General features: G+C 43.1%; 1 protein-coding gene across 4 annotated transcripts in view; it reads left to right on the top strand.

Annotated features, from left to right (window-relative positions):
- LOC138566734 (sprouty-related, EVH1 domain-containing protein 2-like) overlaps positions 1-15,676 on the top strand; it is a 654,794-nt gene that overhangs the window by 446,453 nt on the left and 192,665 nt on the right. For all 4 annotated transcript variants that reach the window (XM_069644362.1, XM_069644363.1, XM_069644361.1 and 1 more), the window contains one exon: positions 12,922-13,083. In XM_069644362.1, the coding sequence (XP_069500463.1) occupies positions 12,922-13,083 (162 nt within the window). The remainder of the gene's footprint in view (positions 1-12,921; positions 13,084-15,676) is intronic.

Consider the following 15,676-nt stretch of genomic DNA (forward strand, 5'->3'; position numbering starts at 1 on the left):
AAGAGCATGCAGTATAAGTGTGTGTACTACATAAAAGCATGCTGCATAACAGCATATGATATAGGTTTCTGTGTTGTAAGAGCATGCATTGTAAGATTGTGTGTGGTAGGTGCATGTGTTGAAGGAGCGTGTGTTGAAGGGGCATATGTTGAATGAGTGTATGTTGAAGGAACGTGTGTAGTAGAAGCGTGTGTTGTAGGAGCATGTGCCATAATAGTGTGGGTTAGTGTGTGTTGTCAGAAGGTGTGTTATGGGATCATGTGCTGTAGGAGCATGTGTCGTACATCCGAATGTCATATGTCCACATGGCGTAGGTGCATGTGTTGTAGGTGCAGGTGTAATATGTGCACGTGTTGCAGTAGCATGTGTCAGGAGCGCGGCTGATAACAGTGTGTGAGTAAGAATGTGAGTAATAGCTGTCATAGGTGCGCATGTCATAGGAGTATGTTTTATAAAAATGTGTCATAGGCCCATGTGTTGTCGGAACATGTGTCATAGGAGTGTGTGTGGTAGGAGCATGTGTCGTGGGAGGGTGCAGGGTAAGAGTTGGTGTCATTAGTGTTAATATACACAATGTTAATATCACAAATGTACATGTAGGGTTTTAAAATAAAATGTAGCTCTGTTCCGCTCATGTATTGTATGCCTTCTGAAGTGTACATTTTTGTATAAAAAGTGTACATTTTCACATGAAGTGTACATTTATTTCATCACTTTAAAACTGACATCAAAGTGAACTGTTACTTGCCTTTGGTGTGGGTTTATAGGTGGTAATTGTGTAATGTATGAACTGTACAAACATACACTCTGTGTACAGTTTGTATGAAAAGTGTACATTTATTCCATCATTTTAAAACTGACATCAAAACCAGCTGTAACTTGCCTTCCATGTGAGTTTTTAGGAGATGTTAATTGTGCAATGTATCAACAGTAAAACTCATACGCTCTACATGCATGATTGCAGCACATGTTGTGCCTGTGTGGTAGGAGTATGTGCTGTAAGAATGTGTGCCGTAAGACCATGTATTGTGGGTGCGCATGTTGTAGGAGCATGTGTCCTAGGAGTGTGTGTGTGTGTAATAGGTGCATGTGTAGTAGCTGCACATGTTACCGGAGCGTGTGTTGTAGGAGCATGTGTCATACAAGTGTGTGTTGAGTGTGCATTGTAAGAGCCTGTGTGGTTGGAACATGTGTAATAAGAGCATGTGCTGCACATCCATATGTTATGTGTAGTAAACATGTGTGTGGTAGGTGTTTGTCATCTGAACATGTATTATAGGTGTGTGTGTTGTAAGGGTGCATGTTATAGCAGCATGTGACGTAGGAGCACGTGTCATAGGAGTGTGTTTCATTAGAATGTCTGTTGTAAGTGTGTGAGGTGGGAGCATGTGTCCTAGGTGCATGTGTTGTAAGTTCATGTGTCCTAGGTGCATGTGTGCTGGTACATCTGAATGCACTTGTCGTACATCTACATCTTATGTGCAGTAAGCATGTGTGTATTAGGTGCCTGTGTCACAGGGACATGTTATTAGTGTACATTTTGTGACAAATCTGAGAATGCCATCCCTTCTCCCCTAGAGGTAGACCTTTCCCATGGGGCCAGGGTGGTGCAGACAATGTAAAATATTCCGCCTGGGGTGGTGCACTGAAGGAGGATCACATGGGGAGGGAATCCCCCTAAGGGATTGGCAACGATCATCACCGGAGAACACGGTATCTCCCTGCTTCACCATATCAAACTCCCCTTCCAAATCCTACTATACTCTCCTTGGTTAGGGCTAATATGTATTGCTATCAAATTAGCTAAACTATCTTACTTAACAATAAAAGACAAAATAATACCAAGCATTATGCATGCAGCCAAACTAGCATGCATGAAAACGTACTATCCATGTAGCATTAAAGTGGATACTGTGACAAAAAAGATGGCCAGGATACAAGGATTACTCGCCCAGCGAATGGCTCAAATGAATACATCAACCCGACGCACGAGTTGCAAAGGAAGGCAGAGTCAAACTAATGCTGGAACGAATGCACCGCAGAGACACGAGCCAGGGAAAGCCATCCCCGAAGAGAAATAGTGAGAGACATAGGTGGAAACAAGGCAAAGCGCGTGTAACATGGAACACACAACGGTAGGGAAGTGTGATGAATCCTGTAGAATCTTCACAGAAACCCTACAAGTCTCCTCCCAGGTGACCGGGGGAAAGCAGCTGCTGCCCGATCCTATTCCTGAGGGGGGTGTTAGCCAGGAGGATCACCTGGGGGGACAAGGGTCCCAAGGGAATAGGAGGGTTCCATTAGGAGAAACGCAGTATGTGTCCTCTTTGGAAGAAGAGCTTTCTATGTTTCCAGAGTAGTTAATGGCTTGCTGTCAAAGGAAGATCCCAGCTGTAACGCATTAGTGCTGGAAACTTATAATGCTCCATTAGGTTTGTGGTATGAAGACAGGAAGAAAGGAATCAGAGTTCCAAAACTGTCTAGTGGTTCTAATGACCCACACATGAGTGAGACTTTTGAATATATAAGGCCCCCTCAGGTGTAGGCCATTAGAAGGTGAGTAAGCAAAAGAAGTTGCAGGCAGCAGCTGCAGCAGCAGAAGTGGAAAACTGTAGACACTGCTGTATTGGAAGCAGGAGCTGGCTCTGAGAGGGTCTTCGTGTTAGCAGATCGAAAGTGCAGAGGTCATGCAGCGGGAACTGCCGTTTTGGAAGGTTTTGCCCATGGAGAGTGAGACTCTCCCAACTGTGCATCTTGTTTCGGTGGCCGGAGAGCACCAGAACACTTTAGAAGCACAAAGAGCTCCTACCTAGCTTGGCGTGCGCTTCAGGGGAATTACCAAAACCGTCGGTCAGACAGAAGGCAGCAGAAGAAGCAGAGTTGGAGACAGCAGCGGATCGAGCGGACACGTATGAGGAATCCGGTGAGATTACTGTTGCTTGGTAACCCCAAAATGCTCCATAGTCGACCACTTGCTGATTTTACTTATTTTTAATACCAAACTAATGAAAGATGTTTATATTTGAGTCATAACACCATTAACAAAGGAAAAGAAAGGAAAGGTTGCATTTACTTTTTTCCAAGTCAAGAGTATTGTTTGAAACAAGTTACCAATAACCACCATTGTCAAAGCCAAGAAGGGTCAATATTGAAGTCAGATAATTTCAACCATAATTATAAACGTGAAGAGGATGCAATAATTGAGAAATACATCAACAAGCATTGCCTAAGCCAAGAAGAGGTCAGTGCAATACAAATACATTGTCAGCAGTTGTTTAAAGTAAAAAAGGGAAAAAGAGTGGCAGGAGAGAAGCCCCCCTGATAGAAGGTATCAAGGAGGAGGGGGAAGTAACCTGCATGGCCTGTGGAAAACAGTTGAACAAACAGCACCAATATGTCTCATGTTTTCTCAGAAGAAGTTGTAAATTTTGAAGTTGTTGAAAGTCAAAGACTTAAACCTCACCACAGAGTACTTGTAGTAGTGTTAGGAACCATTGTCCTGGAAGGTGAGTATACCAGGATAGGGACCTTTAGTGGCAGTCCTGGCAGATTACTGGACCAGGAAGAAATCATTGAAGTACTGCATTGTGGTTGAAAATTGTGAAGAAGTTTCAAGGCCACTGAAGTGTTTTGACAAAAGTGAATTGTAAAAGTATATTTGTTTTCTAAAGAAGAAAAAACGTCATGTTGAAATTTCCATTGTGGTAGAATCATCCTGACAAAAGCTTGCTGTTAATACAGAGGAATTGTAGAAGTGTCTTATTTCCACAGAAGAGGAAGATAAGCTAAATCTTTGTTTACGTGGAAAGATAAAGACTTGTCTTGTATTTGAACTGTTGATTGGAGTCCAAGTGAAAGACTGTTGGAGCAAGATGAACTTTATGATCACAACATGGTGACAAATAGGAATTGACTTATTTGAACGTTTGACTAAAATTCCTGCTTTTAATTTGGGGAAGGGAATCCAACCCAGGTCCCAAAAATACACAGTTTTTGGATTTGAGTGAATATACTGTTATTTCTGTTAGACTGCAATTGCAATTGATTACCTTCATGAATTTGATGTATGTAGTACTTTGAGGGACAGATTCCTTTTGCTAGAATGTTTTCCTTTAGTTATTTTAATAGGTAGGGAAATCCTTGTTAGGTTAGGGAAAGAGAGGCATTCAGCAAAACCCTATGAGTTAATAAAATAGCTTCTTGTGAAAAACCTTTACCAAGTTGTCTGCCTCACATTTCTGAACGCACACAGAAGTCTTAGTCGCCAGAGACGGTGGAGACGGCGCTGGACGTCCAAACATTACGCAGCCTCCAGGAAGAGTACAGCTTCCCGTGAACCGTTAGTACCGTGAAGAGGGATGCAAGTAGGTAAGCAGGTTGACTGGGAGCTGTGAGAGGTGCGGAAGCCTTGGGGTGAGCTCAGCATCTGGAGAGAGAGGGTCTGGGACCCTTTAACCAAGGAGACAGTTGCATACTTGGCAGGAGAGTGAACCAAGACTATATAACACAATGGTGCGAGTCTGAGACCCGCACCCCAAGAGAAAGAGGGTTTGGGACCCAAGAGAAAGAGAGGGTCTGTGACCCGGAGGAAAATAAGAGGCAGTTGTATATTTTGCAGGAGAGTGAACCAAAGAAATACAACACAACTGTGTGAGCCTGGGACTAGCACCCAAAAAGCAAGAGGATCTGGGTCCCTGAAGAAAGAGAGGGTCTGGGACCCTGAAACAACTGATTTGTGCACTTGGCAGGAGAGTGCCGTAAGTAGATACAATGCGACCCTGCAAGTCTGGGACTTGCACCCACACGTGAAGGCAACGCTTGAAACAAAGAGTGTCTGGGACCCAGAAACGAGAAAAGAGGAAAAACACTTGCTAGGCAGGGAAGCAAAGCAAGATGTGTAAAGTATTGCAAGTAGGATAAGAGGTTCTAGAACCATAGAACTGATAAGGAAAAGGAATCCTAACATTGGTAGCAGAACGGGACAAGCTGATAAGATACCAGAACTGTGAATTGAAGCAACAATTCCTCGCGAGTTTTATCGTGGCTTAAAATAAGAAGAATATTAGGGGAAAGGAACAGCACCCTAGTATTGGAATCCTACGCTGGGTGGCAAATCATATCAAGTCAGTAGGATACAGGAACTGTGAAAACCAAGCAACAGTTACCAGTGAGTTATCCAGAGACTTAAAAGAAGAATAAGTCAAGGGGAAAGGAGCACAACCCTAGCATTAGAATCTTTGTAGTTTGAAACATTATTTTGCATCACTTTATTACCAGCGAGACTGGGAACATTTCTGTTGTTTGAGAGAATAAGGAACACTTTCTACTTTAAGAAAAGGCAATCCTTGCAGTTATGTTAGATTGTTAGGGTCAGTAGTCGGTTTGTGGACATGACAGTGGCAGCTATTTTAGTTTCGGACTTCCTGACAATTTCACTAGTTTCTTTTGAGGCAGGAAAACCCCTCTTAGCATCAGGGATAGAGAGGCATTTTTCCAACCTTCTTATTATTAATAAAGGTCTTTATCCACAAATATATGACTATTGTGTCCGAACCTTACTTCTGCACCCTTACAATATACAGAATGTGAATATCACAAATGTACTGGTAGGGTTTTAATATAAAATGTAACTCCATTCTGCTCATGCATTGTATGCCTCCTAAAATGTACAATTTCGTATGAAAAGTGTACATTTTCATATGAAAAGTGTACATTTAGCCCACCACTTTAAAACTGATATCCAAGTCAGCTGTCACTTGCCTTTGTGATATTTTAGATGATAATTTTGTAATGTACCAACTGTAAAATCCATACGCTCTGCGTATGTGATTGCAGCGCATGTTGTAAGCGCCTGTGTGGTAGGAGTATGTGTTGTTAGAATGTGTTGTAGGACCATGTGTTAGTAGGTCTGCATGTCATAGAAGTGCATGTTGTAGGAGCATGTGATGTAGGAGCCTGTGTGTGTAGTAGGAGCATGTGTAGTAGCTGCATATATCATAGTAGCACGTGTTGTAGGGTCACGTGTCATAAGAGAGTGTGTGGTTCGAGCATGTGCCTCAATCCACAGCTATGTGCAGTAGGAGCATGTGTAGTTTGTGTGATTGTCATCAGAGCATGTATTATACTAATCTGTGTTGTACGAGCGCATGTTATAGGAGCACGTGTCACAGGAGTGTGCGATAAGTGTGTGTCATCAGTGTGCCTGGTAGGAGCATGTGTGGTAGGAGGGTTTATGGTAGGAACATGTGTCGTAGAAGCATGTGTCGTTGGAGCATGTGTCGTTGGAGCATGTGTCGTAGGTGCATGTGAGAGCACTTGTACATATACATGTTATGTGTAGTAGCATGTTATTAATGTTCATACACACAATGTTAATATCACAAATGTACGAGTAGGGTTTTTAATATGAAATGTACCTTCATTCTGCTTATGCATTGTATGCTTCCTAAAGTGTACATTTTCGTATGAAAAGTGTACATTTATTCCATCACTTTCAAATTGACATCAAAGTTAGCTGTCACTAGCCTTTGATGTGAGTTTGAGATGTTAATTGTTTAATGTATGAGATTTTAATTGTGTACTGTAAGAATTGTACAGATGGTATGAAAGGTCTACCTTCATTCCATCAACATCAACTGAGACTTGCCTTTGATGTGCGTTTTTAGGAGATGTTAATTGTGTAATGTACAAACAGTTATTTGTGTAACATCTGAAGTGTAGAACTCTCAGTGTATGGTTCATATGAAATATGTGCATTCATTCTGTGCATGCATCATATATAAATACATTCCAAATGTTAATATCTCAAAATAGGACAAGTCAATTTTCAATTTTTTTTCAGTGCACCAATTCCAGATTAAGTCTATGCACCTGCAAAACTTTGTGAAAATCGAATTGGTGAATTTTGAGATAGTTGGGGCATAATTCTTTTTTTTTACTTTGGGAATACCCCAGGTTAAAAGCTGTTCAAACAGTAAAAAAACAATTAAACTATGAAGCCTTTAATCTTTAATATGCAATTCTGAAATTCTCCATGCACTAGCATCTCCCTCGAAATATTACTGTGGAATATTTTCAGATATTTTCATGTACGCGTTTGAAAGGCATTGAGAAAAGTAATTTTCTTAAACGCCATAGACTTTGTGTTAACCGTAACTATACCTTGCGCTAGCTTGAAGGCTTAATAACCTACATCCAACCTGTATATCTTGGGAGTCTTGATCAGGTGTAGGAGCAGGCCACTGCTGCATTTAGACGAAGGCTCCAATCAGCACATAGGCATCTCCTGCTTTTGTCAATGCTATATCTGCAGTTTGTCGAACCCCTGCCATCATTATGTAATATCTCAATACACCCACCTTAAACATAGAGCTTTCAGTTCACAATCTGACTAGACATCAGATTCTTCATAAAAATGGCAGAACATCCCAAATTCAAATGAGTGTCATTTTCTGGAGGCAGATTAGTGAAACCTACTTATAGAGAGTGCAAAGAAGCAAAGACCCTTCATTCTGCACACTGTATTGAGCTGATTTCTATTGAACTTTTATGAAGTGGTAGGCCTCCTCACTTACTCTTTCACTCAAATTGCGTCCCGAAAGTCCTACCCCTTAGCTCTCTCCCTGCTGAGGTAATACTATGTGCATGTAAGAGAGGGATTTCTATTGCACGAACCTAGCTGCGAAGTAACAGAACACTGTACATAGTGGAGTGAGTGTACAATATTAGGAGTTCGGATCTTAGGGGACAGTGGGTGCTTCGGCATGTGCCCAGGAGACTGCGATACATGGCTGTCTAGATGGTTGTTAAAAGGTACAGTCTTCAGTTCCTTCTTGAAATGTATACACTGGAATGTTGTTCTTCAGTACGGTTGCATAGCATGGGAAGGCATGATGTTCTGTTTTCATATTCTTGCCGTTCTTACTTTCCAACTTAGCAATGCCATGACTTCCTGTGTTGGCCCTGAGGCATGGCACGTTGTTTAGCCATGGAGGAGAGAGCCTTTGTTGTTACTGTTTTATATGTATTTGGAGCGGTACCCAGTGCAGCTCTTGGAGGATGAGTGAGATGAAGTTACATTTCTGTGCACCTTTTATGAGATGGACTGCGATATGCAGGGTGGCTTTCAGCGGTCACAGGCCGAAAGCTAGGACACAACTGAGAACAGTTTTGCGCCATCTAGGTGGCAAAGACCTACGTGATGGTTTGAAAGCTGCAAGAGGGATGAATGATATGAGCATGAAGAAAATAGTGAGCTGGTAGTACTAGGAGTTTTATGTTTTCTGGAGATGTGAGCACTGAAAAAAAGGTTGCTGTCAATAGTGAATCCAAGTGGTTTTATACTAGGCATCAGATGTGTAGTGTTTCTGTTGACCTGCATGTTAGACAGCCAGTTTTGTATTGGGTGGGATTTGCAAGAGGGTGAATTCAACCTTTGTGTGGTTCAGCCTCAGGTCGGCAGTTAACATCCAAACGTGTACTAAAGGCAGAACTAGAGGCAGATGTTTAGTTGATAGATGCCTTCCAGACACTTGGCATTCAGGTTGAGCTGCGTGTCATAAGCTTATTGGTGTATCTTAATGTTGCGGTTGGCCAGGAGTTCCTCCAGAGGCTTCATGTATAGGTTGAAGAAGACTGGTGAGAGGATGCATGTTTATGAATCTCTGCACGTTTCTGGATAACAGACGGACAAATAGGTACTCACCGGGAGAAGCAGGTGTCTGAAGCAAGATAGGAGACGTAGGACAACTTCCTCGATTTCAATGCAGGTGGCCAGGATATTGATGAATGATTTGTGCTCAACCACATCAGAAGCGAGGGAAGGATCAGCAATATGTTCTCTGCACAATTGTCTCTGCAAACCTCATGCCTGCAGAACCTTGTGGTACTCCTTTTAATGATCTCACTACCTTTGATTGTTCTTACCTTGTTTCCTTATTCTGCTGTTGCACCAGTTCTGCACCATAGGCTCTGTAAATCTCCAGATATGGCTGTGAATGCTGCAACATCAGTATCCTGTCTGGATCCCCAGCCACATGGACATAGAAGAGGCACTACTTGAATAGAAGTAGAACGTTCAACTCTTGTGACAAGGATCTTGGCGAGTCACAAGACACATCCAAGACATTTGTAGTTTTTATTGCAAACATTATTTTTACAAAAACAGGCAATTTGGCATGCAGGGTCGGTGGGGTCCCTGTTAACCTTTCCTTCAACCTTTTAGGGGACTCCCCCTCCCAAGCTCAGTCGTCTTATTCCAAACGGTATTATTTCAATGCCAATTCACTATAGCCAAGGTGCCCTTGCTGTCTGTTGCATCGCTGTCATAGGGAAAGCCTTAGGGCCCTGGCCTTATTTCTCTGACTCCCTCTGGGACTTCCTAAGTGACCCAGCAAGGAAGTTGTATTGTCCTGACAATCTTTTCCTCCAGATGACTGTGTCTCAACCTTTTCTTCACTTCCACTCCCTACACCAGTCTCCACTCCTCTCCACCCTGGGCGCGGCCTTCTCTTTCTGTCTCTCCACCCACCATCTCTTGGTCTTATCGCTGTCTCCCTTCTCCTGTCTCCGCCCTCTAGACCCCTGTTGATCTCTCAGCTCTCTACATTCCGTCTGCTGGTCTTATCACTCTCTATCTCCCTCCTCCTGTCTCTACTCTCCAGCTCCCTCCTGATCTTATCCACTTCCTTCCAGATCTCACTCCCCCCACACTACGCCTGCCTCTTCTCTCCTCCACCCTTCTGTCTCTTTTTTACCTACTAGTCTTGCCTCTACTCTATTCCACCCTCCTGCCTCACACTTTCCTCTCACACACTCCTACTCTCAAACCCCTCCCGCTCTCCCTCCCAAATTAGCTTCAATCACTCCTTCACTCACACCAAATTTGTAACACTCCATCAGTCCTAACACGTACCGTGACTCTGATTGATTGATTGAAGTATTTATAACGTGCATACTAAGCAGAATGTACTGCATCCAGGCACATTTGTAGGCTAATACATGGGCATCAAGAATGTCAGAAGTGAACACATACTTCCTACTATCACCCCTCTTGAATTGGTTACTTAAAGAGAAAGGTTTTCAAAGCTTTGCGAAATTGAAAAAGAGTGTTCTTCCTCTTGAGGTCTCCGGGCAGACTGTTCCAGAGTTTGGGTCCATAAACCGCAAACCGTCTATCGCACCGAAAAACACAGTTGGATTGTGCAACAACCAACAATAGCTTGTCTGCTGAGCGCAGTATTCGGGCCAGTTGGTACCACAGTAATTTTTTAGTTGGTTATAGTGGAGCCAGATTGTTCTGTCCAAAAACTCCAAAAGTCTTCTCCAAGTCCTCCTACACCTGCTCCATCCAGCTCTTAGGCTTTCTGCAGCTCTGCCAATCTCACCTAAACACTTCTCCCTGACAGCTGACTATACTGGCCTTTCATAAAACACCCCTTTCTTCCTAAATACTTCCCTCTGCCCCCATTGGCTTTGAGAGTCAGCTGCTACCCTGGGCCAATCCCAGTCTGAGCTATCCCCTTGTAGGTGGGACTTCCCATGGAAGTGTTCATAAGGACTTTTATTCGAGGCCCCTTTTAGTCTTCATCTTTGTCATATGTTCAATGTGGTCTTTTATTCTCTGTCTCTCCCGTTGGGTGCCGCAGAACATTTCTAGAATAAAGAAACAAACTGCCAAAAATGCTGAATTCGACATTGGAACAAAAAACATAAAACCATATTGTCGACCAAGGAGAGCAGGGGTTGTCCCCGTCCCCATTGATCGACAATATGGTACTTCGGAGGTTGCAGTGGTGCCCCCCACTTCTATTAAAAGGAAAGCGGGGACAAAGAAAGATTTTTTTTTAAAACAAAAAAAAACTGACCCTGTGGCGGAGCCATGCAGAGGTACAGCAGGGAAGTGAGGAGCAGGAGGTACGTTTTAAGCGTAGGGGGTGCAGGGTGGGGGGATAGCAGGCGGGGTCATGTACATTATTTCGTTAAAGGCGAATTCGTGATTTTCAATTCAAGATTTTCGTTAATTAAATAATCACATACCTCCTCTCCCCTTCACTTGCCAACATGGTTCCAGGAGTGTTCCTAGGTCTCCCCTATTTCTAGGTAGTCTCTCATTAGCGCCTGCTCTGCTGCAACTACCCTTTTGTTCCCCCATAGCCAGGATATGGTATGTAGGGTAGGTGTTGGGCCTCCCATTTGGCTCCTGATTGGGGAAGTCTAGTCCATTTCTATTTGAGCAACCAGTTTGTTCTTCCTGCTCTAGGCTTGGTCTTCTGTGTTGGGCCCTGTAGTGCACTCTCTGAATGCACTACATTCAGAGAATTACTACTTGTAGTGCACTCTCTGAATGGTGGTCCTTCCCAAAAACTATTATCCATCCGGGGTGTCTGTGGAGTGTGGGACATTCTGGTAGTTGTAGTCTCTCAGGAACTACCACGAAGAAAAGAGAAAGAGGCTTGGCCAGGAGAGCGGCTTATTGGTACCCCTTACTCTGACCCAATGCCTAGATGCATACATGGTTATAGGCATACCAGGGAGCTGAGGAAATGCATCCCCCTTAACACCCTCACACCACCTCTGGGGTAAGCCTGGCTCTGGCACTGCTCGGGTAGGCCGTCTATCCCAGGTTGAAATGGGCCCATACCAATGACCCTGTCACACTCTCCGCATGCAGTGGAGTGATGGTGCTTTGTTGTGTTTTGTACTCTTTTTTTTGCTTTTAAGGTAATCAACTTGTATTCTTCAGGCTTATATTTTCTCAATCAAGCTCTTTAATGTATAACCCACTATCATCCATACATAGCTCAAATGGCCTTTTGAAACAATGATTTATAGTGCGGGTACTTTTTAGAAACAACTTTAGATCCAAAAACTTGAGATTGTACAATAATCAGATTTCTGGGAGGTCCAGGCATTCTTTGCTGTGTTTTTTAGTAATATGACCTTAGACAGTTGTTGTACGTTGTCAAGTTTGTGTCCTAAAAGTCCCGGTGTGTCAATTTTTTTAATGGCCTCTGTAAAAATTACTATTACTATTTGAATTTTCTTTGACTCTTCCTATTTCAATATTTATGAGAATGTTTCCCAACTAGACCACAGTTTTTTCAAGTGAATAATAACAAGTCTTCCCAAAATACCCACACTTTATTCAAGTGATAAAGAGTTATCTATAACGTAAGAATAATATTTCACAGTTGGACCACATTTCTCTGCAAGTAAGGTATGATCCCCCATAAATAGACTATGCTTCTGTCCAGCTGTACCACAATTCCTCCCAACTATGCTGATGGTCTTCCAATTAAAGCATGTCTTTAAATTTGACCGATATTGTTACAACTAGACAGCGGTTCTTCTAACTTAACTACTTGTATTTTGATTTGGGGCACAATTCTTCCCAACCTGTTTTCCGTTTCTGTGAACTACACCATAATTCTTTCAACAAGTAGAAGGACAATTCTTCCCAAATAAATCCTAAGTCATCAAAACGAGTTCACAATTTCTCACAACTAAACCATACTTCTACCTAAATAGGCCGCAAATGTATCTAGCTAATCCTTCTGAACAAGACAGAGGATTGTACCAACTAGTCCACACATCATCTCGACAATATGTAAGGTTATACACATGCTTCATTGGGCTATGGCTCATCTCACCTGGATCCATCCCTCTTCCTTTAAATACAATCAGCATACAGTCTTCTATAATCTATGTAAGAGTTGACTGTGTAGAGGCATGGCTTACTCACTGATGGGATGGGGTAAATCCTTGTTTTCAGACTCTGCAATTGACATTTTAAAGGCTCTTTTAAAATATGTATTGTCGTTTTTATGCTTGCCTACTTCTAACCCTCCCCTATTACTAATCTCTACTGTGATGTGCTGTTTTATGTATCTCTTTCTCTGTCTCTCTCTGAAATGAACTCAGATGCATACAGACAGTGAGTCATCCTCAAACAGCCGGAAAGAGATGTTACCCAAACACATCACCATAGTAACCAGCGAGTCTTCGTCCAGCTGCTATGTACGGTCACCGGTCTCAGAAGATTTTGGGTTTAGTGCAGTGCAGACGGCATCCTCTCCAGCGCAGGTAAGATGCTAAAACAGCTCGATCAGGTGGTGGCCCAGGCCTAAATATTTTTTCAGCATTTATGATTAACCCCTGGAGGAGAGGAAAACAGAGGGGGAGTGGCAGTCTTTTTGGCATGTTGTATGCCATGATACATCCACCGCAAGATTCTGAAATTATGGGATTAGACAGGACAAAATTAGAGAATGTGTGAGGGATAGAAGAAATAAACGGGAAAACGAGAACTCCAGTTAATGATCTGAGCATTAAACAGTGACTGCTGCAAAGAAAGATTTAACACCTGACCCTTTACCAAAACTGCCAAAGTAATGCCTACCTTAAATGCCCTCAAGCATTAATTTCTCATAGCTCGCTTTTTTCCAAGATGTATGGGACTCTTTGGCAGTTCAGGCGAATTTCAATCAGTCATCTGTCCTGCTAGGGAATCCGACACCATACTAATGGCAAGTATGGTATTTAGATAGACTTTGATGACATAGTTGTAATAGCATTGTTTAATCAGAATATATTTCCTCCATCACTGTCCACTATGCAATGCTGCCAAGACAATTGCCAAGGAGCAAAAAGGAGGACTTGACAGTGTTCCCCTCATGTACAACAAAGACAGTCATATTAGCACTGTATAAAATTAAGATATTCAAATAAATAAATAACTGCATCTTAGAGCCTATCCTTATTTCCCCCTGCTTATTTCTCCCTGTTCAGGATCATTCCCCTCACAAACATTGGGGATTTTATAGAGCTCCCATTCACCACTTTCCATTCACCACTTTCTTTGTTCGGTTTCTTTTCGTCATCACTGGGGTGATCAGGCACCTTTGTCCTCCTATACTTCAGCAAACCGAAACCCTTGACATGTGTGACAGCGTTAAGCATCAAAACCTTAAGTAACAGTTGAACCGCCAGGACATGGGTCAGTTCCCCTCCAGGTAAGGATTTAGGCGGACTCTACACTCTCAAGGCCTTACCAGCCTTCTCTCCTACTACTCTATTACTTAACTCTGACACTTTAACGCAGTCTGATCGTCCAGCTTCGGAGCAGTTTAATGACTGAGTTCAACACCCAACTGCCTTCCCTCAGTTACACCTTTTTCTGTCTGTTGTTTCCTTCACTCTTCTTCTCTGCTTTCCCTCTTCCATCTCAGACCTTTGCCACCACGATTCTGATTCTTCCCCTCTCTTTCTCCTGATGCTTCTCCTCCTTCTCTTGCATCTCTCTCTCTCTCACTCGCACTGCTCCATCCTCTCCCTCCTACGTTTCTTTCTGCTTTCTCTCTCCTCATCTATTTCCACATACGTCATCCAACTTCTAACTCACACACTCCTGATCTGGCTGAGTGCCCATTTCTTCGCCTCCACTATCCATGAATTTGTGGCTAAGGGTTCATATGGTGGCAGCTGGACTTGGCAATGGTCTAGATTATGTGATTATGTGATTGGTCTTGGGCTCCTCCTCATATATTCTGAATGAAGTGTCAATACCTCTGTTGTGGCCTACAGCTCCAAGAGCACAAAAGGCTGGATCGCCATCTTGGAGTAAGGCAGCCCTGCCTGTATGTGCGCCCATCTCCATGATGGCAGTACTGGTCAATTTCGTTGTGGTGCCCCTGTGCGTGTGCATGCTCTCAACTTGTGGAATGCTAAGCAAGCCTCTGCCTGTTGGAGCAGAGCCGCTGCTTGGTGTACTGTGCGAGCCTGGTTTGTGGATCTGTCATTTGGGTTTGCTTGTAAGGTCTGAGTTCTGCAAACGCCCGTTTATGCCGAACATTTCGGTAAAAAAATCCTGAATGCACTTTTTAGGTGCATTCATCATGGTAAAAAAAAATAACAAATTCCCTTAATGTCGAAGAAGGGAAGTTGGGGGTGTTCCCTGTTCGACATTATGGGAATTCGGGGTTGTGTGGGAAAATGAATGTAAAACAAAAAAAAACAGACCCTGTAGCGTAAGTTCCACCCCACAATGGGGAGGCGGAACTCAGGTCTCAGGGAAGATGCAGCGGGAAAGGAGAGCAGGTAAGTGCGCTGCCTCAGGGAAGATTTGAGGTAAAGGGGTGAAGGGGATGGAGATAGAGGGTGCGGTTGATCTACATGATTATGTTTCGAATTCGAAATTTTCGGATTCGAGATTGTCAGCGCCGCAATAATCATGTAGATCCCAAACCCCCGCAAACATCTTGCATGTTGCTGTCCTTCTATTAATTATTTCACTCCCACTTAAATGCATACAGTAACTTATGGTTGAGAACCACAGCACAAGGGCTTGGTCGCTACATGCCTAACATCCCACCACGCTAGGAATGGGGTGGTGGTCCTGGGGGATCTCTTTTCACAGCTTCCAGTACCATCATCACAGTGTGAGTGGTGGTCCTCTGCCTCGAGGTCATCAGGGGCTCATTCCCTAGACTATCTACAGTGACTCGAAAACAAGTTACATTCATCTTGTTTCTCGGGTTTCATTGTTGACCACTTTTCCAGTCTGTGTATTGTCCCCAGATAGATCTCACGTCACCATACCAACTTTCTTATCACTCCAAGATAAATCACACACAGATGCATTTGCAGGTCTTTTACAATCGCAAAAAGCCTGGTAGCA

The sequence above is a fragment of the Ambystoma mexicanum genome, chromosome 2p (genome assembly GCF_040938575.1).
Source record: "Ambystoma mexicanum isolate Mex_15411 chromosome 2p, UKY_AmexF1_1, whole genome shotgun sequence".
In the NCBI taxonomy this organism is placed as follows: Eukaryota; Metazoa; Chordata; class Amphibia; order Caudata; family Ambystomatidae; genus Ambystoma; species Ambystoma mexicanum.